At 40.8% G+C, this 27,785-nt stretch overlaps 2 protein-coding genes across 5 annotated transcripts in view; both read right to left on the minus strand.

Annotated features, from left to right (window-relative positions):
• Nucleotides 1–27,785, minus strand: part of LOC108113713 (furin-like protease 1, isoforms 1/1-X/2) — a 133,541-nt gene that overhangs the window by 40,546 nt on the left and 65,210 nt on the right. For all 4 annotated transcript variants that reach the window (XM_017224392.2, XM_017224393.2, XM_017224394.2 and 1 more), the window contains one exon: nucleotides 11,236–12,176. In XM_017224392.2, the coding sequence (XP_017079881.1) occupies nucleotides 11,236–12,093 (858 nt within the window). In that variant the 5' untranslated portion in view covers nucleotides 12,094–12,176. The remainder of the gene's footprint in view (nucleotides 1–11,235; nucleotides 12,177–27,785) is intronic.
• LOC108113716 (mucin-5AC) lies at nucleotides 12,460–15,221 on the minus strand. The gene is given in 3 exon segments (XM_017224397.2): nucleotides 12,460–13,706; nucleotides 13,709–15,111; nucleotides 15,174–15,221. Coding segments are annotated over 3 exon segments (2,565 nt in total). The 5' UTR covers nucleotides 15,190–15,221; the 3' UTR covers nucleotides 12,460–12,560.

Below are 27,785 nucleotides of genomic sequence, written 5' to 3' on the forward strand. Positions count from 1 at the left end.
ATGTTTGGGTGAAAATATTGCACTTAGCCGAGTGGAAGCTGAATAAAATTTGAATTAAAATGTTTGTTTTGTTACTTGGAAACTCATCCTGGTGACTTGACAACACCTGACTGATTATGACGCCTTCTTGAAGCTCACCTTTTCCTACCCCAATGCACATACATCACAGCAGACATACATCAAAAGACGTAAGACGCCATGCTGATTAAGTTAAAATGTTAATAAATACGATTATCGTGCTGTGTTCGTTATTATCATTGCGTTGGCTTGTTGCCATTAAAATGATTATGGCAGTAAATAATAAAGTGTTGCGGGGGGCCGCCATTGCGTGCGTTGCGTCTTAGTGGCTCAGAAGATATGTGGACCGCGAAATGGAATACACGTGGCGAATACTTAATTTGATATTTAATTTTTGGCTCAAAGCGAGCTTATTTAAAATCGGTGGCAAGCAAAATAAAAGTAAAAGTAAAAACTTCATCACGAAAGTTTGTTGTTATTTCAAGAGTACCAAAACAAATATTGTTACTAAAACAGGAAATGATAATATTACCTAAAAGGCAACTAAAAACATGAAATATTGTTTTATTTACTTAATAAATAATGCGAAATAATTTAACTCTTAAAATAGGCCAAAAAGCATAGCAGTTTGTAAACAGAGCCATTAAAAAATACTCTACTAAAGTCATTGGCAATTGCATAATTTTTTTATATGACCTTTTTTAAAGTGGCTTTCCAATCAATACTCATAAAATCGTAAAGTGTAAATATTCCTCTCCTACATAAAAACTAATAAAGTCAAAAAATTCCAACGCTGATAAAAAACTAAAAAAAAAAGTATGCCAATCTATCCAAACGCCATCAAATCATCCCGCCAACTAGCCAAGTTTATTAAAAAATTTTTGCAAAATATTTGCCATGAATAGATATTCCTCTCCCTTTTTACCCAAGCGCAATGCTTAAATAGCCAAGAGAGCTGCATGAACAAAAGTTGGCTGTAATTTGCAGGCCAAGTCAGCGAAATGAACACTGGCCGGAACTACGGCGTTTTGCGTGCAAACTGACAATTTAAACAAAACAGCAGGACAGAACGAGCAGTAAGGGAGATTTAAGGAAAGAAAAAAAATATATATATACAGAACTTGGGCAGAGATAATAGGATAAGGCTGAAGTGGAGGGGGGCGGGGCAGGATGACCGACTGCAGCGGAAGCTCCGCCATTTTCATGCCAGCTTGCCACTTGCATATTTCATGAGCCAGAAATTTATGAAGAAACGAACAGCGGATTCGATCGAGTTCTTGGGCAAACACTTAGCCAGCCGAAGCCGAATTCCCTCTAATAATTCGCACACTCAACTATCACTTATTCATTCGCTTGGCATTTGCATCTGTAATGCGGGGCTCGAACAGATTAATATTTTATGGAAACCGCAGGACGCAGAACACTCGATCTCTCGAGCGGCTTAAGTGCTAATGAACTAGTAAAATATTTATGGGACAACAAAATGCTCTTTTTGAACTTTTCGTCCCCGTGTTCATTAGTCGGATTTGCATTAAAACTAAGGACTGTCCAAATGTTTTTTTTACTTACACCTTTGCTGGCAAATTCACTTTCATGTTTCGCTGATTGCTTACCTGAAAAGAAAAATAAAGGAAAAAATAATTAATTAGATAAGGTTGTCGTATCGCCTTGGATCTAAAAAGACTTATCAGAAGGTTTAACTGTGAGGGAAAAGGGATTCAAGTCAGCCATTTCATTTAGATGCAATTATACCACACTCTAATGACTTTTAATTAGCGCAGAGATTTGTAAGCCCATACACACACACACTCACGTACATGCTTTATCTGCGGCCATGTCCTGTTTGCCAAATCCCCACCCTTAGAACCTGGTAGAAAGCCAGGTGTGGTTTTGTCTCGGCTGGTTTTTATTTTCTCCTCTTTTGTCCTTCCATTCCATTGCACAATGACCATAAAAATGGCCCAAAGCGGCAGGCCATTTTAACTGGACTGCCTTGGCAAAGACCAAATCCTTAATTACCATTGCGCACACACACACACATGTAGGGGCAAGTACACTAAAGGTCAAGATAATAGCTAAGTCAACAAAATATCAAATCCTAAACCTATTAGTCATATGAAAGTATAACTGAATGTCAAAAAACTAATATTTTCAAAAATCTAATTAACTTTCTCGAATACCTATATTTCTGAGCACATCTGTGCGTAGTTAAAGCAGTTTAGCTTGGCTTTCCTGTTCTCTCTCTGCCGCTTTCATTGTTGTTGTCATTATTATTCATAACTTGGCAGACAGTCGCTTTTATTTATGTTCCCATTTGCACAATGGCCAGGACCCTTTCACTCCCCTTTCACCTACCCAACACTCTCACACCCTCTCATGGCCCTCTAATAGGTGTTAATGTGTTTTATTGTTCTTGGGCAGCCAGGTGGCACACAATCTGCAGAGTCTGTGGAAACAAATGAACTTGACACTGCTGTGCAATGAGACAGAAATCTTAATGGAATTACAGATCTCGAACTTTGTGTAATCAAGTTAGGGCCAAAAGGACTAAATAAAGGTTAAGGGAATGGTTGGTAATTCTGTCTTATTTTTCTTTCTTTTGGCTAATTTTCCTTCCCTTCTTTTCTGTATGACCTTTGGGCCACAATTTGCTGTAGTGTAGACAGAAATGATTCTGACAAGTGTCAATCTGATGTCGCACACACACTAAACCTAAGCAAGTGCTTGTCCCTGTCTCTCATTCTGTCTCTCATTCACACACTATGTATCCCATTCCCTCTCCCTCACTCTCAACTGCCCTCTTCACATGTGTTAGTGGCAAAAATGCTTTCATTACGCTTCAAGTGGAATGCCGAGTGGGCCACTTGACGTTGAACGCGACTTTGAAGCCGCTGCCGATGGTAAAGCTATAGCAAAAGCTATGGCTAAAGCTAAAGCTGATGCTGATGTGGCCATGAACGAGGGCTGCATTGAGCGTTGAAGAGAGAAGGATGCAAGGGGAGCCTAAAAGTATGCAACACATTTGCCATGCAGTACTTTTTAGTCACAGTGGAACTTCTATACAGTGTTTTCTCTTCATAAAATATATATATTAAAAAAAATAAATTTTATTAACTTTCCAAAAAAAAATATAAATATATTTGTGTTAAATTTAATACTTGATTGAAAAAGGTGATAATATATTTTTCTTTTTATAGAGTCTCTTCTGTACCCCTAGTGCCAAAATGACTAAGCAACTGAAATGTGGCTAAAAAGCAGGCTAAGGTCAGCATGCAAGTTCAATATACAGGCGACATTCCATACACACACACACATACAACCTATACAAATACAAACACAAGTTCAAACACATACACTTACATAATTGCAGCGTTGATTGCCATCCGTTATATGCGTCGCTTTTTTCAATGTCAGTTGGCAGGCAGAACAAAATGCTTTTGTATCGTGTAAAACTTTTTGAATGCATGCCAAATCACAACGAGGACAAAGTTTCATGGCAAGAGAAGAATGAGAGACAGAGGGAAATGGCTTGGAGAATTTTTTGGACAGCACAAAGGAATAATCGTTGCCAGATTTATAGTCAGTCTGTCAGCTTGCAAATGCTGTCGTCAAGTTAATTAAAATTGTATCACAAAAGGAGAGAGAACTGTTGAAAGTGATTGTGCAATTGACACTCCAAGGATTATTAAAACTCCAAGGCTGGCAAAACGAAAATAGCAACCAATCAATTCTGCATCAATGTCAACGAAACGAAATTCTCATTTTTCATATTTAATTTCATATATGTCAGAACCCAAAAAAATGTAAGTGACAAGGTGTGCCTACTGTAAGTTTCTAATGTATTTGTAGTGCACTCTTCGATTTTATTCCATCTAAATCATGAAACCATTTAGCTAGGATCAACGTTAAACGGCACTTGAATGTGTCGGTGGCAATTAAAATGCCAATCCATTCCCACAGACACAATCGTGATATATGAATGTGGCACTAATAACTCAAATTGTCATTTGGCATGCGGGCCAAGTGGATAGCGAGGGGAGGAGAAGTGAACCGAGGCGGCAGGTCAGGTCATCAGGGCGATCAATAATTTATTGCGACATGGGAAAGGGGTAAACATTAATTAAGAGCGCACAGAACAGAGAACGCCTACAGAAATCACCATTCATTTATGCTTTCTAATAGCATTTAACGGTTCATTAATTACCATTTTAATCTTAGAAAAGATAATAACAATACACATGGCGTATGAGTATGATTTCACATAAAGTATACGCAGAGTGTGACATGCACAAAAATGAACATATCAATGTAAATACGCCTGCAGGGCTTTTGATTTTTGATAAAACAAATTAAAACAAAAGCTTTCCAAATATTTGAACAATATTTTCTAATTGCCCTCGAACTGACAGCGGTCAAATATCAAATTTCCATATTGGCCTAATCAAGCGGAAAGTGTTGATTTGATTCCAATCCACCATCACCCTATGACCTGCAATTGTTAACGATTTGTTTGGCCAAGCTGAGGGAGATTCGAGGGATAAAAATTCAATATACAGACCGGAAAATTTTCAATATTTATGCTGCAATCGTTACACTTGATTGAGCAATGTATAAATTTACGAGTTTCGTTTTATTTTGCGCATTTTTCATTGCCCGCTTTGGAGGGCAATTAAAAGGACCCTAAAATCAAGTCAACTTTGACTTTTGGCCAACGTCGATTGTCCCCAGAGTGACTGTGACTTTCCCCCTCAGGACTTTTAATTAAAATCACAGCGGCCATTTGCGAGAAGTCACAGTTTGGTTTTTTATTCTTCTTTTTTTGCTTAGGGTCTGCTCTTCTGGCCATTAGCAATTTTCCACTCGACTGAGGCCCAAACGCCAATTGCCGGTACAGCAAAAGGGAGGAGATCATCGGGAAAAGCCAGGGCGTGTCCAGACGGCGAAACAAAAAGAAATCCACAACTGGACAAAGGCAAAGCCCGCGATTCTCTAATGATTTTCAGCCTGCATATAAACGACAATGGATGGGAGATTCTGAAGATGCCAACAAAAACAAAAAAAAAAGAAAAATAAAGAGAATGGCACACCCCATGCTGAAAGCATTTTTTCGGGGACAAAAAGCCCAAGTTAGAGGCGTGGTTAAGCCGTGGCTAAAAACGCCCGTTTACTTTGGCTTGTCTCCCTTGGATTCCTATTTACAAATATTTTTATTTTCACATTTTCCCCCCAGAAAAGCTCCCTGAGAACAAAAACTGTCAGCAGCCCAAAAAGATAAGCTAAGTAAACACGATGCGATTGGGCGTTACCAACAACAACAGCCGCAACTTGAAAAAACTTTTACGCAACGTTTTCCAACGTCTTCGTCTCGTTATTCATGTTTTGTTGGCGATTTCTTGTTAATACCAACCAAAACATAAAAAGGGAAAAACGGAAAAAAAAGACGCCCCAAAAATATGCATTAAAATATGGTAAAAAATGAGGAAAAAATCGAAGGGGAAAAAACGAGAATGATTTGCAATGGCCGGCGGAGAGAGAAGTGCGAAAGAGTAAACTTTCCTTTGAGGCGGGTCAGCTCAGTCAAGTGAAGTGCTCCCTTCAAAGTTGATGATGGAGCAGATGATTGAACTTTTGATGGAGAGGATATCTATAATATTTATGCAGTCCCTGCATAGCCAAAGGATAAAGAATATTTTGATGGAAAGCATCTCCTTCAAGGAATCGGTAAGTGCCGAAAAAAGAGATGAAAAATAAGCAGGTCTTTATAAAAAATATGCATACAATTTTAATAGCTCCCTGAAAGTGCAGTCTCGGCATAGGAAAATCCGTACATTTACCTGTCTTTCAATTAGCTGAGAGTGAAAAATTATCGCCCTAATAAGATCTGTTTTCTTGGAAAACCTCCCTTGCGTTTGTCTCATAAATTTAGCTAATTAATTTTACTGCCTGCCGTGAAGCATAAACATCAACTTCATCACCATTACGAACAAAGTTGCTCCTTGGCCAACCACTGAACATTGTAACAGGTCAGGTGGCTGTTAAATTTTATTCTTCCTTCCGTAAGATCAGGAAATTGTTGGTGGTGGGTCATCAAAAAGAACATGGCCAAGTTAATTGAGCTCCTTAAAGTCAGCAATTCTTGCCTGTTAGCCTGCTAGTGAAAACCAGAATGTTGAAAGAACAGAAGTGACAATGGTTGGGTTTTCAGGCCAATTGAATCGATTTCGGGATGCAAATTTTGGGCGAAAAAGTTGGCAATGAATTGCGAAATATTTATTAGGTTCATTCGAACTTTTCTGCAGTATTGGCAAATGCACAAAAAGTTTTCCCAGAAGCACACACACGGGTAAATTCCACACTATTTCCATCATTGATTCATTTGCGGCACAAAAGCAGTAAACTTAATTTTACTCGATGCTGGAGAAATAAAAAAAAAAAAGAACGAGAAGTTGAATAAAATATGTTACCCAGAAACTTGTCTGTTCAATTGAACGTTTGAGAAACTTTCCTAGGATGTGGGAGTACATAAAGGCAGTTGGTTGGATTGGCAGTCGGTCGACTCACTCATTTCACACTCAATCGCATTTTGGTTTTACATATTCAATTAGGAAAAGGACTCCATGTCAATATCCCTCCTGCTTCCGCTGTCAGCTGCAGGCGTATTGCACCCGAAAAACTTTCTCCAAGGATCAATGACGAAAAAGCAGAAAATTATGTAAACTTCTGGTATTCCCCATGTCATGTGATTAAAGTTGTACAAGTTCTCAAAAACAAGCTAAAGGCGAATCCCCCGCCCCGCTTTCCATCTTTCCTCTGCCATTTGCATAGGGATCCAAGTTTTGTGACAATTGTGATATCCTGCCAGAGGGGCAGGAGGGGGCTGCAAGCATACTGAGATACCGAAAGAGCCTGCGTGTTGCTTTGTTACTAAACAAAAGTTAAGTCATAAATATTTTCCGAGTTTTTGACTTAAAATTTATCAACGATATCCGCCTGGCAGCCACGCGAAATCCGAACAAAGGACACGCCAGCACACATATACATATCCGCACTCACACACACACTGGCACATAAGTACAAATGTGTACATAGACAAACACACTGACATAGACACCTACAATATTTAACTTTCGTTGGCAAACTTTCCGACATGCAAAAGTGCAAAAATATATTTCGAAAATTTGTCAACTGGGGTTAAAGCTGGGGTTAAACTGCTTAACCCAACACTGATTTAATTTATATATGCAATTTGGCAAAAAATGACAACCCAGTATGGGTTTTTTCCTTAAGCTGTTTAAGTACTGAAGGTGATATATAAGTTTGTAGTTTAAACTCTTTTTAATGCGACTTGAAATATTGAGAGACCCCTTATAAGTCCCCAAGGTACCTAAAATAAAGGTTATATATTACTAAGAACTAATTAATAAAAATGTTGAATTTTTTAAGCCGAGCTTAGGCCCAAGAGTGTCACCTTAGTGCCCGACATCTTGTCAAATTGTTAACCAATTAAGCCTTATTGAAAACTTTACCTTTTCTGCTGAAGTTTCCCTTGAGACAGAAAATAATCAAAGTAAGAAAAAAAGGGTCAGCCTCCATTTCAGTTTGAGGTCAACAAGATACGCCTGACCCGGACTCGGATTCCCAACAGACCCTTATTAATAAGCCGTTGACCTTTGTCAAAGATGGCCCCTGCAGTACAGAATTAAGTGCAAAGAGAGAGCTTCCAGGTGGAAAATGAATGTCCTCATCAAAGGACATTCGCCGGGCTGGCTGTGATTTTAATTACGTGAATGCAATAAGCGCGCAATGCAATCGCGTGCCGCAGGCAGCCACAAAATCAATCAATCTGTCGATCGATCAATAATTCAATTGACCCGCCTGCCTCAAGAAAGTGGCAAATTAATTAAAAAACAAAAAAAAATCAGCACGAAAAAAGGCAAATTATTTCGGTGGCGAGGAAGGCTTTTTGCCCGCTTCCTTGCTTTCCAATTAAATTGATGAGTGGCCGAGGCCGAGGGATAACATTTATCAGCAGCTGCCCAGAGGAAGACCAAAGGAAGACAATAGGAGCTTAAGAAGGACCAAGAAGGAACCCAAACAGATGCAGCGGCAGGACAAAGAGTGAGTGTTATGTAAATGACGCTATACAAAAGTCGAACAATAGTGGGAGAAATGCGGAGAAAGGAGGCGGGACCGGAAGACTAAAGTCAGATAAGCAAATGACAAACAGCAGAGGAAAAAAAGGTAAAGGACCAGCAAGCAGGAACCTTCTAAATAAGTTCTCAAATTTTTTTCCCTTTTTAATGGAAAGCCTTCTTGATTATCAAAAAAGGCAATCAAATATGAAAGTGCAGTTAAAAATGAAAAAAAAATAATTGAAAAATTATAATGAAAAACCTGAAAGATTAAATATTAATAAGGAAATGGTATCTTAACTAATTAAAAATCTACAAAAATCCACAGAAGCTCCTAGAATTTGTCCCTAAATTCCTCTTATATTTACCAAAATTCCTGCGCTTGGCACCGAAAGGAAAACGAAATTAAAAGTGCAGTTAATAAGCATTCCTTTACAATTTCGCACTTTCCTTGTCTCCGAATATCTCTCGCCAACTGCCGTTGTCCAGAAAACTTTATTTTGTCTATTTTATCATCATAATTTCGGTGCCAAAAAGTTTCCAACGCTGAAAACTTGATGGGCCAAAACCAAGGAACTGGCTGGCTAGAACAAGAAGGGCTATATGTATATAAATTATATATATATCTATAGAGAGAGAGAGAGAGAAAGAGAGAGAGAGAGCATCGTTTTCATTAAAACTTCTGACACACCGAATTTGTTGATGTGCCCTGCAATGCTGGTGTGATCCTCCTCCTTCAGGAAAACAAACATCACGACGACCCTGGTTGTTTCAACTTAAAATCGCAAAATTCTGACTGTTGTACAGCAGCAAATGGCAAAAAGTCTCGCGTCCTACTACTTCATCTTTATGGTTTTATTAATTGTTTTTGCTCCTAGGTTGATGCTGCTACTGCTTTTTGGCACTTGTAACTTGTTTGCTCAGCGAGTTTAGTTTTTAGTTTCAATTTAGTTGTTGTTGCTGTTGCCCCTGCTGTTCTCACCCACAAAAAATTACAACATGAAAAACAGAAAGGGGAAAAGCAGCAACACGAACAAGTGCGAAATGTTTGGCAACACTTTTCGACGAGTTATGTTTCAAATGTTTTCGGAATCGGGGGTGAAAGATCAACGGGGGCGTTGTTGGAAGTTCGTGTTGGATGAAGCAAAGCGTAACAAGGTTCAGGTTGAAGGGGTTACCAAAGCATTTCATTTCAATTGTACAGGTGAGAACTAAGAACAAGAAAATCACTTTCTAAGTTATGTGTTTGAAATATAACCCAAAACAAGGCTTCAAAAGAGGAAAGTTATAAATGATTTAAGAGGAAATACATCAAATGTCTCATAAAGTTTTAAGTTTCTTGACGAAATTCTATCTTTCTATCTTAAGCCCAAGCAAACAGTTTAAATTTCTCTAGTAATTTCCTTAACTACTTCTTCGTTTTTCATTTCCCAGCAATCAAGTTGGCAATTAATAAAGGTAAGTAAGGCAGAAGGTCTAAGATTCATTTCCACTTCCGCTTGGCGCTCAGTTCATTACAGTTTTACAGCCATTTCGGCGGGCGTCATCTAATTATGCAAAACGGCACATTTCATTTGCAGAGAGTCGGTCGCTGGTGTCTGTTCCCATTCAGGTTGGCCTTAAGTTGGATTCATTTTAACAATGCCATTTAAAATTAATTTTCAATTAACTTTCGCGGCCCCCAAAGTCCGGCCATCTGCCGTTTTTACGCCAGAGTCTTACGCTCTCGTCCGTTTCCACTAGTTCGGAGTGCTAACAAAAGTTTCGTCCTGAGCACCGCCTTCATAAATTGAATTTTCCGCTTTTTGTTTCTGGCAATTAAGTCAATGGTCGAAAGAGTACGTGCGGTATTGTGAGTGATACTAATTTCCATCGACACGGCGAAGGCTACTTAAGTCGCCACTGGCAGAGCCACCCATCCAATCCATTTCTCCTGACAAAGGGGAACCGTATAATGGAAATCGACACAGTTGAGCTTTTCGTGGCTGGGGCTTTTTACATCAGGCACCTGCGTGCCGGTCTGCTCCTCAATTGAAAACCCAAATGCCGGGATCCATTTGGAGCTCAGACAGCGGGAGCAGGACTTAACCCTTGGCAGCCGCAAAAATAACTGTTTGAAATGCATTTTACTTTCAAATGCCCCATAGGATGGTAGATGGTTGCCAGATAGTTGTTGTGATACACTTTTCGAGAAGAATGGTGTAAAAATATTGGAAAATAAAAACATTCTATAATTAAATAGAATTTCTTTAATAAATATCTACCATTCTATCAGGAATATTTAAAGTTCATCTTTCAAGAACCACTTACAATTCATTTCTTTTAGTGTAGTTTTCCCAGCAAAGCATCTGTAAATCCATACTTAGGGGCAATTCTACCACCGCCCCACATCTATCTACCAGCTGCCTTGTTTTATCGCAAACGATGCCATTACAAGGCGATTTGAGCTCCATTTGTGCTGGCCATTCCCATTGCCAGGATAACTTGACAGTCACTTAGCGGGTTCGCGTCTGTCCCGGGAAAGTGAGCGGAGTGCAGAAATCGGAGATGCTGAAGCCGTTGCCGAAGGTGTGTGTATCAAAGTAGCAGTTGAAAGTACATGGTCGAAATGCTTTCAGATTAAACTTGTCCAACGGCAACACCTGTGCCCGCATTTCTGCACCCACTTACCACCCCCCGGACAATGTTTTCCGTGACTGACAGGCAAACCAAGCAAAGCTGAAAAGCATAGGAATGCAGAGGATGCAAGAAGGGAAAACAGAACTGATTTCAACAGGAGAAACTTTGTCCAGTGCTGTTCCATATCAACTGATATGGAGTTTACCCCCAGAGCCAAGTGCTTCTTTCCATAACGAGAAACTTCTCTCCTGTGCCACAAACTTTTAATAGTCTCACATTTGAGTGTTCTAATCATATGCTAAACTGGCTAACGAGTCTCACTGGATATTGCTTTAGGTGTTGGCCAGAACTTCTTTGACAAATGAAGCAACCGGGACTCAGAATGTGACCCGGATAAGGATTCTCTCTATGTTTCCCAGATAAAATATATAAACTAAAGTATATTTAGCTGAAAAATCTCTCTTACCTTGCCCAAATTGACGAAACCGTGATCCTTGGCTACAGCATCGGCCATGCCATTATCGCCGTTCGGTATGTGCACCGCCCAGGTGTGTGTATAGTGTCCAACGATTTGGTTGTTACTACCGGAACTGCCCGATTGGCCATACTTTCCACTGTTTGGCGTTAACTTGACCCGTCCGCCCGTCTCATAGTCGAGAATGTAGGGCGGCAGCACTGGCGATTGGCCATTTGGATCCACTTTAAGTGGTGATGACGGTGGTGATGGCGGCGATGGTGGTGCAGCAGCTGAGGGCGGGGATGCAGGCGCTGGCGGTGATGAGCCGCTTGCTGATGATGTTGCCGCCGCCGCCGATGATGCCACACTTCCGGCCACGAAACCGACATTAAAATTACATAAAAAAACTACGGCACTAAATTGCAGAGCTAACAGCAACACTGATTTCGTTTTCGCCAAGTGTCTGCTGCTGATTCTGCTGCTGCTGTGGTTGCATTTGCTTCTGTTTCGGTTGCTGTTGCTGTTGCAGTTTATCTTGCCACTAAGTTTCGGTTTGTATTGCGTTAAAAAACTAGTTTTGAATAAATTGCAATCGAAATTGAAATTTCCTATATCACATTCAATGATTGTTTGTTGCTGTTGTTGTTGTTCTTCTCCTTCGACATCTCCTTCTCTCTGCTGACAACTTCTGGCAGCATGTGGCCCTAATTGTCGAGCATTTAATTTGTTGCTTTTGCTTCTGTGTTTGTGGCTGATATTGCTGCTGCCGCTTCGACTGTTGCTGCTGCTTCCGCTGATGCTGCTACTGCTGCTGATGTTAATGTTGCTAGTTGGCTGCCTGCTCCATCGCACGACGTCGTTTTTCATTGTGCGTGAGGATTTTTCAAATGGTTTTTGTGCGCTTTGCTCGGAATTCTGGATGTTAGGGGGATCAACGTGAGGCTGTGATGCTGCAATAAAAATATTCAAAAATAAAAAGAAATTAGGAAATATTATACATATATGTACTTATTTTAGATTAAATTAAGTTTAATGAATAAATATTTATCTGTAAAGTTGAAGAATGTTAAGCTTTATCAAAGAACAAACGAAAAACAGCTACTGTAGATAGCTTTTCATAATGTTAATTTGAAAATATTTCCAAATTTATATCTTTTAAGCCCCATAAAATAAAAGATAGATCATTTTTTCATATAGCTTTTTATAAGCCTTTGCTTTTTTTGAAGTGCATGTTCAAATAGTGCTGTTTTCTAATTAATTAAAATTTTCGATCCATTGTTTCTTGTCACATTTCCATGATGATATTGAGTGTCAGCCAAATGGGGATCTATCACTTAGGATTGAACACAACTGGTGTTTTCGGGAAGATCGCAGATGCCCTTCAGTCCGTTGAAGTATCTATCACCGCAGCTGACCTTCAAGGCGCGCTGGTGACGACAGATGTAGTAGTCATTGCAGCGCTCGGGGGATGCCATCAGGAATCCGTCGGGCTTGCCGTAGCAAGAAACCTTAATCTGAGTCTCGGAGCTAGCGGAGCTGGCGGAGGAAATACCAGCCCATTGAGCCACTTCCCAAAGGAGACGGTGGACGGGGTTGCGACGGACGGGATTACGTTTCGATTGAGTGGCAGCCACGGCCTTAGCGGCTGTGGGGCAGACTGTTGTAGTTGTTTCTCCGCAAGCCGTTGTGGTTGTAGTTGTTTCTCCGCAAGCCGTTGTAGTTGTAGTTGGTGCGCAAGTAGTCGTGGTAGTTGTTTTTGTTGGGGCGCATGTTGTAGTTGTTGTTGTGGTAGTGGTGGTGGTAGTGCTTGTAGTGGTTGGAGCACATGTTGTAGTTGTCGTAGTAGTAGTAGTGGTGGTTGTCGTAGTAGAGGTTGTTGTTGGGGCACAAGTTGTGGTAGTTGTCGTTGTAGTAGTAGTAGTGGTGGTTGTAGTTGTCGTGGTAGACGTTGTTGTTGGGGCACATGTGGTAGTCGTCGTTGTAGTAGTGGTTGTGGTGGTAGTTGTAGTTGTAGTGGTGGTGGTGGTTGTCGTAGTAGAGGTTGTTGTTGGGGCACAGGTTGTGGTAGTTGTCGTTGTAGTAGTAGTAGTGGTGGTTGTAGTTGTCGTGGTAGACGTTGTTGTTGGGGCACATGTGGTAGTCGTCGTTGTAGTAGTGGTTGTGGTGGTAGTTGTAGTTGTAGTGGTTGTCGTAGTAGAGGTTGTTGTTGGGGCACAGGTTGTGGTAGTTGTCGTTGTAGTAGTAGTAGTCGTGGTTGTAGTTGTCGTGGTAGACGTTGTTGTTGGGGCACATGTGGTAGTTGTCGTTGTAGAAGTGGTTGTGGTGGTAGTTGTAGTTGTAGTGGTGGTGGTGGTTGTCGTAGTAGAGGTTGTTGTTGGGGCACAAGTTGTGGTAGTTGTCGTTGTAGTAGTAGTAGTGGTGGTTGTAGTTGTCGTGGTAGACGTTGTTGTTGGGGCACATGTGGTAGTCGTCGTTGTAGTATTAGTGTGGTTGTGGTGGTAGTTGTAGTTGTAGTGGTGGTGGTGGTTGTCGTAGTAGAGGTTGTTGTTGGGGCACAGGTTGTGGTAGTTGTCGTTGTAGTAGTAGTAGTGGTGGTTGTAGTTGTCGTGGTAGACGTTGTTGTTGGGGCACATGTGGTAGTCGTCGTTGTAGTAGTGGTTGTGGTGGTAGTTGTAGTTGTAGTGGTGGTGGTGGTTGTCGTAGTAGAGGTTGTTGTTGGGGCACAAGTTGTGGTAGTTGTTGTTGTAGTAGTAGTGGTGGTTGTAGTTGTCGTGGTAGTGGTAGTAGTTGTCGTGGTAGTGGTAGTAGTTGTCGTTGTCGTTGTTGTAGTGGTTGTTGTTGGAGCACATGTTGTAGTTGTTGTCGTAGTAGTAGTGGTGGTGGTTGTCGTAGTCGTGGTGGTGGTGGTGGTGGTTGTGGTAGTGGTGGTGGTGGTAGTTGTTGTTGGAGCGCATGTTGTAGTTGTCGTTGTAGTAGTGGTCGTGGTGGTAGTTGTAGTTGTAGTGGTGGTGGTTGTTGTGGTTGTCGTCGTAGTCGTCGTTGTTGTTGGAGCACATGTCGTTGTGGTTGTGGTTGTGGTTGTGGTTGTGGTTGTGGTTGTGGTTGTGGTTGTGGTTGTGGTTGTGGTTGTGGTTGTAGTAGTGGTAGTGGTAGTGGTAGTGGTTGTTGTTGTAGTCGAAGTTGTTGTTGGAGCACATGTCGTAGTGGTTGTGGTTGTCGTTGAAGTTGTAGTTGTTGTTGTTGTGGTAGTGGTAGTAGTTGTCGTTGTCGTTGTTGTTGTTGGAGCACATGTAGTAGTGGTTGTCGTTGTAGTTGTGGTTGTCGTTGTAGTTGTGGTTGTTGTTGTAGTTGTGGTTGTCGTTGTAGTTGTGGTTGTGGTTGTTGTGGTAGTCGTCGTTGTTGTTGTTGAAGCACATGTTGTTGTGGTTGTAGTTGTCGTGGGAGCCTCAGTGGTTGTAGTTGTCGTTGGAGCCTCAGTGGTTGTAGTCGTAGTCGTTGTGATCACTCCAGGGGCACAGGTAGTGGTGGTGGTAGGATTTTCAGCGCATGGAGGCTTTGTCGTGGTCTTAGTACACGGCGGTGCAGTGGTGGTAGCCCCATTGCACGGCTCAGCGGTATCCCGGGTGGACTGGCTCTGGGCAACAGGCTCTACCACAACACCCTCGATGCAGCCAGTGTCGTAGCTAACGCAACTGCGGATCTTAAAGTCATAGAATTTGGGACAGGTGTATTCCTTAGCAACACCGTTGCTGCACTCATAGAACCTGGAACAGCTACCTGGCACCAGGGCTCGGATGCCGTTGGCCTTGTTGCGACACAGAAGGTCGGAAACGCTGGCACCGCTGGTGGTGCTTGCAGAGACTGCAAGGAGCAGCAAGGCAAAAGCTGTGGGACCAAGAAAGTTATCGGTTAGCTCCTTCTATTGGTTTTCCTGCGTTTGCAGTTACCGTAAATATTCCTCATGTCTGCAGATTGTTGAAGTTCTCGTTTCCCAGACTGAGAGGGTACTGTGATCATTTTAGGCTATTGGTCCCAATATTTATACCGCCCAGAATTTTTAATTTGCCAAAAAAATTCTCATTAACAAATTGGCTAATGAAATTTTGCAATAGATACCGATTTATTGGCAAGATCTGTATCGCTTTCGACCTTATCATTCACGTGAATGCATGCTCTTAACAAGTTGGTTTATTTGGATTTTTAACACTTTTTTTATTTCTAAAGTAAATAAAATTGTAAAATTTTAAGAATACAATTAACCTATTTAAATTTTACGTGAAACTCAAATTTTTAGTAATAAAAAGTAAGTAACTTTCAAAGTCATAATATAAACACAGGTTACTTCTTATCAAATTTCCAAAGAAATTCGGCAGTTGGCGGCTTTTTTTTCTCAAACTAAAAAAATGAAAAAAAAGTCTGCTTCATTTTTTATTGATCAAATGTGCTGAAAATTATCTAGAAAGCCGAAGTCGAACCTCCCGTTCCATGTCTTACAACCTTCGGTTATTTATATTTTGACACGAGTCCGCAGCTCCCAGACACACTTCATATCGTTTATTAAATTCCGATTGTTTTATATTTGGCACTACAGACTTTGATAGGCATCAGACAGATGGATGGTAAAGCTCACAACAAACAAAAGGGTTTTCCCACTCTACGTACCACTAATTAAAGAAAATATATTACATTTTAAATAGAAAAGAACGGTCAACTACAGAAATAAAGATAATTACTCTGAATTTGCAAGCTAGGCGGATGTTTTCTTGGTCTAACCAATTAACTTAACAAATCGACTGCAACTGACACATCCAATTTGAGGCCGCTATACAAAAGTTTTTGGCTTATTACAAAAAGCCAAAATATGCCAGAACACAGCCATACAAAGGCCAAATATGCACAGAAGAACTTTTATCTGCTATTAATTAGGGAAGGCAACAAAAGAAATATTGATTGCCACTTTGCATCGTTAGCGAGAAAATGCCTAACCGAAAGCCATTTGAATGCTGGCAACGCCAATGCCAAGCCTAGAACGTCTCGAATGGATTATGGCCCAAAGGAGAATTGCTGGCCAAAAGTCAGTATCACATTGATTGTCACCCGTGGACAAGTTTCGATTGCAAATGAGAATCAACGCGAAGCTAGCTGGGGACCCCTCCAACTACTGGATTCGAAGCTTCCGACTAATGCCACTGTCAAAATATGCCCATGACTGATGATGGCCAGAGGCCAGTGCATTGACGGGCATATTTCATCTATTGATAGAGGATTTCTGGATTTGGCCAGTCACTCGGCCAGAAAGTCGAACGGGGTGCGGGGGCGTAATTAAAGCGAGTGACAGCGGAAATGCCAAGCACAAGGAGATGGATCGCTTTTGGGGGGATGAGGACTGAAGTGGAGACAGCGATGGCTATGTGTTGTTTGGACGGATTTGACGGGATGGCGACGGAAGCCGTTGGTGTGCTCTGTTCGGGCCATGGTAATCAATGGCTAAGTGGATAGGAAATTGAATTTTGTGTGGGGATGGCCTTCAATCGGCCAGAGCCTAGAGTGGAATGATTTTTTGGTTATCTGAACGGGATATCCCCTGGAGCTTTTAATGTCATTACAGCTGGTTGATGGCATTTCGAAATGGAGGTCATTATTTTTCCCAATAAAGGGTTTGACATATACTTTCTACCTAAACTTGATTTTAACTGTTTAATTTTTTTGTTTGGACAAACAAATGTTTTTATCTCCAGACAAACAAGCTGATAGCAAAGATCGTGCTACCTTGCATGAAACGTTTCATTTATCTTATCAAATTGGTCTAAAAATATGAAAGTTTTTCCTTCTCTTAACTTAAAGAATCTATTACTATTTATGAGCCCTCGCTCTCCTTTTACCTTACTTAAGGTTCCACAGCTTTATTTCTTCTCCATGAAACTCTTATTGGAAATTCAACAATGAATTCGTTGAGATGAAAAAGTGAAACTCTCTTATTAGAATTTCAAAACAGACAATGTGCACTTTTTCGTCGACGCGTTACAGCTCACTTTCTGGGCATTGAAATGGACTGTCGACGTACTGCTTCACCTCTCTGATCCCATCGAAAGCCGATGCACATGAATGCACAGGCCAAAGGAGCGGGAAGAACGAAGGAGACCGGCGACTCCTTTACATTGACTGGTGCACCTTTTGTGCTTGAACTTCCTTCCGCATTGAGTCGTCGTCAACACCATCCCCAGCACCTAGCATCCCAGCCGAGGTCTTGGCCTCCGTCCTGCGTCCTGCGTCCTGCATCCTTCGTCACCAAGTTTGACTTTGACTGACGGCATTTGTCAGTGGCAGACACAAAGTAATCATTACTTGGCGCACTTCCGCAGCTGCAGCATCGCCATCTTCCCCTCTCGCAGGCCCACTAAGCGTATACTTAATAATAAGAAAATAAGTGCCATGTCAACGTAGGCGTGGCACTGACGGGAGGGCCGAAGGATTGGTTGGCTTCCCTGCTCACTCACATGCTAACGAAAAGTGGAAAACGGTGTCAAAGTCACCGACAAGACCGAGCAGCCAGCACTAGTTGGCTGATGAAAGTTACAGGGCGAGAAAAGTGGCAGCCATGAGTTGAAAGTGCATAGTAGAAGAAAAAAAAAACACCAACAACGCGACCTGACAACTTGAGACAAATTGAAGCGTTGTTTCTCTTTATAAGGGGATGCGCGGCAAGCAGGTCCGTTGTGGTGGCCTTTGGGGTCAAAAGTGCTTGACAACCAATAAAGTGCTGAAACTAGTTAAGTTCCAGTTCATGAATTTACAAACAAAATAGAGGTTGATGCAGATGTATGTTATACTCTGAGTAAATATATAAAAATGTGTCTTTTAAAGAAGAAAAAGTTCATATTTAATCAACAAATTGACTTAACATTACGTATACGTATTTTTCTCTCTTGTGCTGCGGTTTTAGCTTTCATAACTTTCCCTTGAGGCCAAAGCTTAAGAGTCTTAACACTTTGTTACCTTTCTTTTTGCCTCTCAAGCAATTAACCTAATCCTTGCTAACATCCCTAAGGTTTTTCCATCCTAAACTGATCTATTTTCACTCAGCAAACAAAACGAAAAAGAAAGGCGGGCTGTCCACCCACAAAACACAACAATCAGAAATCACTCAAATGCCCAACAGAAAATCCTTAAATTGCTTAAACCACAAGCGCCAGAAGGGAGAAAAAAGGGAAAACAAACGGAAGAAAATAAAAGAGCACATCATAGAGAGATGACAATGCCAGGCATCGGTTTAACAGTCCTCGAGGCATTTTTTGGGCAAACAGGCCGACACTTGGCTGCTGCTTTGGCATCCTTTGTGGTTGTTTGCCCTGCGAGTGTTGTTAGTTCCTGTGGATCGCCGTTCTATGCAAAATCTCGTGTCAAATGCAGAAATGAAAGGGCTAAAAGCGATAGCTAGTATACCAGGATACCAGAATACCGAGATGCTGAGCTGTTGCCGGGACGTGGAGAAAGGAGCAGTAAAACACATTAAGCCAAGGAAGAGACTACTGCTGCTTCTGTGGGTTACAAAAAAACGAAGGTGCAATTGAAGCATCGGTAGTTAGAAGCTTAAAAAGGCTACAAAACTGCAGGCGAGAAGTCAAAAGACAGCAGTTACACTGGGAAAAATAAGAGCATTATGAAACCTAGTTTTTTCATGTATATTAAAAGATATTAATATATTTTTAACACTTCTTAGATGGCTGGATGATGAAATTATGATAAAATATTTAAACAAATAGTTAGGCATAGAATTTGTAAACAGTTTTTATCTCAGTGTAAGCCAAGCTCCTTTGTTGCTTTGTTTGTGTGGATGCATTTGTCTTTTGGCCTCGCTTTTAATGTGTTTCGTGTGGTAGATTGAGGTGAGCTGCCTTATGTGGTGGCTCGTGTGCAGTAGTTTTCCGCAGTTTTCTGCTGGTGGCTTCACTTGTTTAATGATAGTTCCACAAAGGCAAATATGCACTCTCTAACAGGCGCTTGGCTTTTACTCTGCGCCACCCCTTTAAGCACCACTATACCAAGACCACCGGCAGTCCCTTTTTTTTTCGCGACCAACAACTGGAGCGCAAAGTCAACAACAAAACAGCCTCGGTTAACGCCCGCAGAAAAGCGGCTGGAGCCCAAAAGATGGCTAAAAAGAAAGAAAAGAGCCCGGCCAAACAAAATGCCGAACAAAAAGGCATTGCAAAGTGTCAGCTAACGGAAGAGACATGAGGGGTGAGCGAAGGTGAACCACTTTTTCACAGCGTATTAGCACACGATCGCCAAACAAAAGGTGTTGCATTCGGTTTTTTTTTTTTCTTTTTTGCGGCCAGCTAAATGCATGGAAACGCCATTTGCCATTTGCACCTGCCACAGTGCAGGAATGCGGTGGTGACTGTACCAAGTATGCCAGCATCACAGGCCACACACCCAATGGCTGTGACAGATGACGGCGCGAGAATTTACATCGGGGATTGGCCAGAAGCTGTCAGGTCTGGTTAGTTTTGGACCAAATCAGCTGGAGCTTCGAGGGTTACCTTTGTTGCCAACAAACAAAGCAGCAAAGTGCCAGGAAAAGTTCTGTGCGTTAGTCGAACAAAAGTTTGCGTATAAAATGCAGTCAAACCGAAAGCTAAAGGATGTGAAGTCCCAACTGATATTCAATATACATTAAAATAATTAAGAATACTTAAAGAAAAACCCGCATTTATTGAAAAGCCAAATGGAAAATCGAATGTAAAATCAACCATGCATATTAAGCGTTAATCAATCATTTCGCTGGCGAACAAATTTATCTGAGCAATAATAAAATTAAAGTTATGTTAATACCCACATCCAGAGCGGTCTTTCGCCATGGCGATCCGTAGGATAATGATATCGTGTGCTTTTCGGACCATCGGATTTTTAATTATTTCGCATTGTTTGTCCACCGAACGTATATATTTGCCACCGTCAGGTATTTCCCAATGCGAATTTCGATTCGGCTTGAGTATCGGATTGCTTCTCAATGTGCAAACAACGAAGCGTATTAAGTGAGGCCTTGGAGAAAAAAAAACGAGGAGCGATGGCTGGATATATCCGGGGGGAAACGCCTTGTGGTATGCAATGCAATTTGAGTGCCTCGCCGGCATTAATTGATTTTGCATGGTCACTTGCAGTGGCCCAGCCGTAAGATAAATGACCAAGAATGCCAAAAAAGGTAAGGGAGATGAAAGGATGCAGCAAAGAATGCCGCCAATCCCAACATGTGTCATGCCGATGGAAGGATTTTTGCTCCTTTTGTTTCACTTTTTCGCTTTTCTTCGCCATCGTTGCATTTGCGATATTAACTCTCCAGGTGGAAATTGTGGGTGGGAACACCAGCACTCCATTCAGCTGCCTCTGAATAACGCTTAATGTAAGCACCCGGCGGGATGGGTAAGAAAAACAGAAGCTACTGAAAGTATGCGAAAATAAACAAAAAGTCCATACAAATTTCATTCAAAACAAAAGCCGCCGAAGGCAAAGAGCCAGCAAAAACAACAACAGCACCTACCTGAAGTGCAATCCGACAGTAGAAGGGTTTTGGGTTTGAAAAAAAAATGAAGGAAGAAGGACCCTTTCTGACAGCTCTACATCCACTCAATGTCTCCCCAACTTCAGTTTGCTGCTCATACAAAACAAGGCACAATTATGAGTCCTTTTTTTTTTAAGAAAACAATTTAAATGCCCCAAAGGTAAACGAAGGAGTAAATACCCTGAAATGTGTTACGATCTTAATAATCCAATTAAACGAGATAAATCTTCTTTAGCATGAGAAAAGTATTTTATATTTATCTTTAACTTAACAGTTTTTCAAATTTCCAAACTGCACCTTAAACTCTTTGAATACTTTGCATATCTTGAAGTAAGTAACTTACTTGCTACAAAAAATTCCAAGCCACTACAAACTTATGCCCCACTACCGGAATTCAGAAAATTTCATATTTCCTCTCAGACTCAACAAGTCGCATGGTAACCTCTTTGTACCCCGGGAAGGGCTATTAAGCCATGCAGAAAAGTCAGTGTCTGCTGCTAGTGGATGATGTGGCAGCAGCCATTTCTTGCAACAGTTGCAACGCTCACGGCGGAAATGCAGATGGGTAATGCAGCACCGAGACAGGTGAGCAGCCCAACGCTTATGATGCTCCCGTCTATAATGATGATGATGATGTTGTCGAAGGAGGTGAAGATGATCCGGCGGCTGATGAAGATGGAAGTCGTTGTCTATAAAGGAGCAAGAAACAGGAGTTAAGGCAGGCAGTCCTGGCATTTCTTGCTGCTTTCTCCATTCTTTGATGGACTGCATTAACATTGACAATGATAATGAAAATGTTCTTTAGTCAGTAAATTGTCAAGTAAGGGTGGGGGTGGAGATATTAAGTAAAGTTAAAAAGAAATACTTCTACCAGATCTGCAGAAAATATATATATTTTTAATTAAGTCCTTATCCTGAAAGTTTCCTTTAAATAGAGCTCTCACATTTGCGGGCTATCTCTGGCTAAATTGGTGTTTTTGCGGTTGAATTTCTGTGGGAATTTCGTGGAGTTGGCAAGCGTAGAGAAGCCAAGTGTAAATCAACAAATCAACAACTTAATATGCGCACATTTTTGATGCCAACTGCAGTTGCCGCCGAACCGCCAAACACAAAATTGCGAACAACAACAAGAGCACGGCGAGTAATCCGCATGGAGTCTGGCTGCCGGTGGTTTGGGGATATACTGGTGCTGATGGCCTTCCCTGGCATCAGTTACCCGCGAGGGCAATGTAATGGTGATGGGTGCTCCCACCAAAAAATCCAGAGCCAACCGCTGAGTTGCAGGTTATTAGTATGCACAGCTTGCTGCATACTTTCAGGGACCTTGTTCGCCTGTTTGTGCAAAATTTATGCGTGTCTATTCGCTCATGCTCGCCGCGATGCCGCTGTCTCTGCTTCTTTCTCACCCACCGTTTTTGTCAGCCAACTCTTCTTCTCATACTTTTTGGTTCACCCTTTTTTTCTCCCTCTCACTCACACACACACACCTTTTGGCGACATGGCGCCCGTTCGCCGATTGTCGTCATTTCAATTAAGCCCGGCGCCGAAAAGTATGCAATGGATGCTTTTTGTGCGGATTTTTACCGATTAATTTTTCATTATTATGCCAAGTGCTCGCAGGGGAGATGGCATGGACAAGGACGAAGAAAGGGAGAGGAAGAGGCAGAGACAGCAGAGTTCACGCACAACAAATGTGCCAAAAGTGGCAAATGACAGGGCCACAAAACTGCCTCGCACACACTGGCAAACAAAGTTTTCAATGCGCTAATAATTTTCGCACGCCCCAAAAAATATGCAGAACATTTGTTTGGGGAGCCTGCCAAAGTGGGAAATATATTTTACGAGAATTTCATGGAAATTGCTTGCTCAAATGGATAATCCACACAAAGTTCATATGGGGCTTTCAGCTTCCACGGAGGTTATAATATATATAAATAAAGATATCGCTTTTATCGTTTCCAATAGTTTTTAAACCAGAATGATTTCAAATTAAAACTTAAACATTTAAACACTGTAACCACTATCACCCAAAAATATAAAAGGCAATCCTCTAGATTCGCTAAACAAACGTAAAACAAACAAGGACTTTGTCGAGCCAAACCAAGCTAGAAATGTCAATAAAAATTAACAACGAAAAGCTGAAAAGCTGCTACAAAGCCCACCGCTGACCGCAACAACAAACAGAGCCAAAGCACCACACTACGCCACCTACTGCACAAGCCAACCCCTCCCCCACCATCCACTTTCATTAGGTCGTATGTGTAGTTTGTGCGGTGTCTATGTAATTTAGACAATTAGAAAGTTTACGCCTGTAACAATTTCCTACTTCTCTTTTGTTGGGCCAAAGTTTTTCGCTTGTTTTGTCCTTGTTATTTGCATGACAAATAGTGGTTCCAAAAAGTTGACCATGTTTTGGTATTGCTTGTTAGGAGCTAAGGGAATCTCATCTAGGTTTAGTTGCATAAATGTCTACAGCCCTAGTACTTGCCACTTGGTTGTTTAATATTTGCACAATACTTCATAATCAGTGTCTGGATTGTGCCTCTTTTTTCCCCAGCCTTCTTGTCTTTTGCCATGCTGATGCAGCAAAAACGCGAACGCGGAAAATTCCTCTTCAATGCGCCAATTGTGTTGCTCGAGTGCAGGGCTTAGTGTCGCCATATTGTCGACTAGATACTAGGGAATCGGTTGCGAGGACGACTATGTAGATCCCTCCACTCATGCATATGCAAATATCCAGTGGTAAAACCCACTCTAAGTGGCTAAATTGCACAAGTAAACAATTTTTAAATGCGGCTTTGGCCTGGTTTAAGTCGCTAAATGAAACAAACCGCTGACATTTTGACACTCGCAGAAGAAAATATATACAAAACAGAAGACTATCTCGTAGAGTGTATGTCTAGTTTTGTATCTTAAAACTAAAATAATGCATATCAATACATTTTTTTAAAAAATTAAGCAAGAAATTTAAACTTAACCAACATTTTCCTGCTATTAAACTGCTTTCAAAAATAATAAACTTATAATTTATACATATTTTTTTTAGCTTTTGTTAACCCTATCAGTTTTTACACCCTCTACAATTTTCTCCATTTTCCATTTAACACATTTTTTACACCATTTTTTCCGACGGGAACAGCAATTTGTATGACTGCTGAAATACTAATTTTCAGTTATTAGCGAAATGTCAAAACAAACGACAGCTTCCATTTAGCAGTTGCAGAATTTCCCAGAGGGTTTTTCCTTTTCTAGCTGACAATCATTTATATTTGTTGTGTAACAATTTGGTTTGTTAAATTGGTAAAATAACGAAGGAGTTTTTTTTTTATCCCGAATTGAGGTCATAACGTGTCACAAGAACTGAGTGAAAAAATTGGGAAAAAGCGAGAAACAAATTTGAAAACGTTTATTTTAATAAAGAAGAAATTGTTTTATAGACGTTTTTGTGCATATCAAAAATGATTAAAGTCCAAATTGAAATGTCAAAGAGTAAATATTTAGTTTGCTCATAGGCAAAAAACATATTTTTGTTAAGATCTTTGGCGGCATTAATCATGACTCTCGACAGCCACATTTAATCAAGTTAAATCTCTGGAGATTTATGCATCATAAATACTAGACAAATTTGGATGAAAGCTAGAGCTAGAGCTAGAGTCTCCATAAAAACCCAGCGGGCAAAATCCTTCAACCAGATGCCATTTGTCAGAAGCGATAAGCAAACATAGCAGCAAATGGCAAATAAACAAGGCACTAAAATATTAGAAGGCGGAGTGAAGAAAAGCCAATGCCAAATCCAGATTTCAAAACCCCGAGAACCCCCGAAAAAAAACCGTACAAACTCCCTGAGCGAAAACAGAACTAAAAGCTAGACAGATTTTTGCCTGATTACGCGCAGATTCCCCTTTTCCTTCACCCCTCTACACAAGCACAACAATGGGAAATGCACTTCGGCCCGGACTCCCAAAAGTATGCAATAAAATGGGGCAAGGGAAATGCGAAAAGGCAGGGAAAGCACGAACGAACGAATGCGAACAAATTGATATGCAAATGTGAGTAGGAGACCCAGACCCAAAAACGTAATAATAAAATAAAGTAGAGCCCAAAGCACAAAGATGAGGGATGGAAGGGGGTTCACGGGATGGCCAGATCCTGGGATAAATGCTCCATGACTTCTCATTTCCGTTTTAGCCAGAAGCAGCAGCAGCTGCAACTGGCAGCCAAATCTGCGTCTTCCGGTCCAACAAAAAAAAAATCAAGATGGAAAAAATATTAAGGAAAAAAGTTAAGTATACGCCTAGTACAACAACCAGATGGTGGTGGGAAAGAAATATGCGAAATATTAAGTATACGCCTAGTACAACAAGACGTCAATAACTTAACACAAGTTTAGAGCTCTCAGCGCGCCGCCGATTGAATTAAAAGATTTTCCTGCGTTCGTTGAAACGGCAAACTTTTTTTTGCACAAAATTCAATTTGCCCTAACTTTTCCCTCTTTCCCATTTTTTCCCCCCCGGCCCAACCACCGTCAATTTTTTCTTTTTCCGCCATCATCAGCTGGCGGCCTTTTTAGTATGCGTTCGAGTGCAGGAACAACTTTTCCCCATCAGCCCCATTGATTGAAATGCTAAGACATGTATCCATCTATATATATCTATATATACATCTGTATTCCCCCTCCGATCTGCGCCAAGTTCGCCCCGTGGCAAATTCAGTTGTTCAACTAATGAGAGTCCTAGCTCTGCCAGGGGTCCTCATTCTGATGGACAAGCCAGATGAGCCGGGCAAAAGTCGTGACAATCATAAAAAAAAAAGGAACCGAAGAAAGAACTGGAAAATGCAAACGAAAACTTTAAATGCCTTCGGTCAGTTGGCAAAATGTTCTTTTATCATCGAGGGCAAATGTTGCGGAAATTTTGTGGGGCCATGTAATTGGACCTGTTCACTCAGCTTTCGGTCGTTGTAATTTTCGTTTAGCAAAAAGTTCATAAAGAATTATCTCAACTGGCGTAACATTTAATCGAAATAAGTATTAAGCGAAAATTTATGAAAGTTTATGAATATATTTTTAGTTGTACTAAAACTTTTTGGACTTAGAAGAAGTTACTTCTCTTAAACTTAGGCCAAAAATACAATCACAGAAGGATAAAATATAGAGAATGTATAACCCTAGTACTTTGTAGTCTCACGACAACTTTTGAATGATTTTCCACGACCTCAAAGCAATCCAAAATGTGGGCAAACACGGCTTCAATGAAGCATAAATAGGACATCAAATGCGGAAAATAAAATTCTCATTGGAAGGAAGAATAAAAATGGTAAGAGAATTTTACACAGATCTCTTACTCATAAAAAATGACTGAAAGATGCAACAAAATGCCCAACTCCATGATGATGATGATGATGTTGCTGTCCGGGAAAAGCAAGATTGTTTTCACGCCTTTTCACGAACTTAATAAATACGTAAAACATTCCTCAACCCGCTCTGTAGAATCAGGCTTACCGTGGGCATTTGCGCTTGATTGCCCACGAAATCGACAAAAATGAAGTGGAAATACCAAAGTGCTGGGCCCCAGAAGTCCGTGAAAAAACGTGATTGATGCCCCGGGACTGAGAAGCGACGCCGATGGCTCAGGTTCAGTTTCAGATTCAGGCGCTGATTCTGTTTCAGATTGTGTCTCAGATTCCGTGGGATCCCACACAACTCGATTGGTAGCCAGACGAGAAAAAAAGAAGGAAAAGGCTTGGCGACAAAAAGGGATAACACACATGGCCATAACAATAAAAAAGGGAAAACCCAGGGAGGTCCTGGTCTTGACTGTCTCCTTGTCTGACTGCCATCTGTTCCTTTTCGGTTTTTTAGTGTCTCGCCCTCTGCTTTCCATCAGAATGTTTTCCTTTTTACCAGCTCTCGTCTGCTCCATTTTAAACAGTTTGCTGACTAGCATAAATATGCCTGTGGCAGCCATTTTTGGTTGGACGGAAAATAAAAATGGGCGTCTAATTGGCCAACCATTTTATTTTGAAGAAGGTACGTCATAAAGAGATTTAAGTAGATTAAATTTAATAATATATTTTGCAGCAAGAATTGGTTGAGTTTTCTTTAATGTGAGAATAATAGAATCTGTTCGAAAAGCTTAGTAAAATTAAATCTGCAAGAAGTGTCTAAAAGCCATTAAACGAAACTTATTTCCAACTGCATTAAATGTCAATAAATTGACTTTTCAGAAATATTCCAAACACTTTCCGGTTTACCCCAACTGCTACTATAAATTCCAAAGATCTCTCCGACTTGCCCGCAAATTGCTATTAAAAAAGAAAAACAAGGGCAAAGTTTTTTAGCTATTTTGCGGAATTCCCACTCGAACTAAGTTGGAAAATGCAAATGTTTGTCTTCGTAAATGACAAGAAGATGCTACAAATTACATAAATAAAAGCAATAAAGTGCCAACGCATTTGCATAAAGAGAAAGGGGGGCGGGGCTCGGAAGTGGGATGTAAGAAACTTATGCTAAACAATCCGAGACACAGTCGATGGGCGTTTTAGCCAGCTTAGTGGAACAACACCCCCAGCAAACAGACAAACACTTAAACACACACACACGCAGGCACACATTCAATTACACATAAGATTTAGTTTACTTTCGCCTCAGGCACGCCCACAACATCAAAGGGCGTCATACCGACATTGATTTCTCTCTCTATCTCACTCTCTCTCTTTGTAATGAAGCATTTATATGTCGGTAATAGGAGGATTGTTTTCTTCTTAATCTCAAACTTATGCAATAGCATTGCATTCGAAAAATCTTGACTATTGAAATGTTAATAAACTTACAGATGCGGCTAAGGTTAGAGTTCAATTTAATACAAAAGTAATAGAAAAATTTGACTCAAAAAGAAACATTCCGAAAGACAAACATACAAAGCTCAGAGTTAAAAAAAATTTCCCTTCAACTTCAATAACCTTTTAAGCAAAAGTAAAGAGCTAAAAATAGTTCAGA

The sequence above is a fragment of the Drosophila eugracilis genome, unplaced genomic scaffold (genome assembly GCF_018153835.1).
Source record: "Drosophila eugracilis isolate 14026-0451.02 unplaced genomic scaffold, ASM1815383v1 contig_367, whole genome shotgun sequence".
In the NCBI taxonomy this organism is placed as follows: Eukaryota; Metazoa; Arthropoda; class Insecta; order Diptera; family Drosophilidae; genus Drosophila; species Drosophila eugracilis.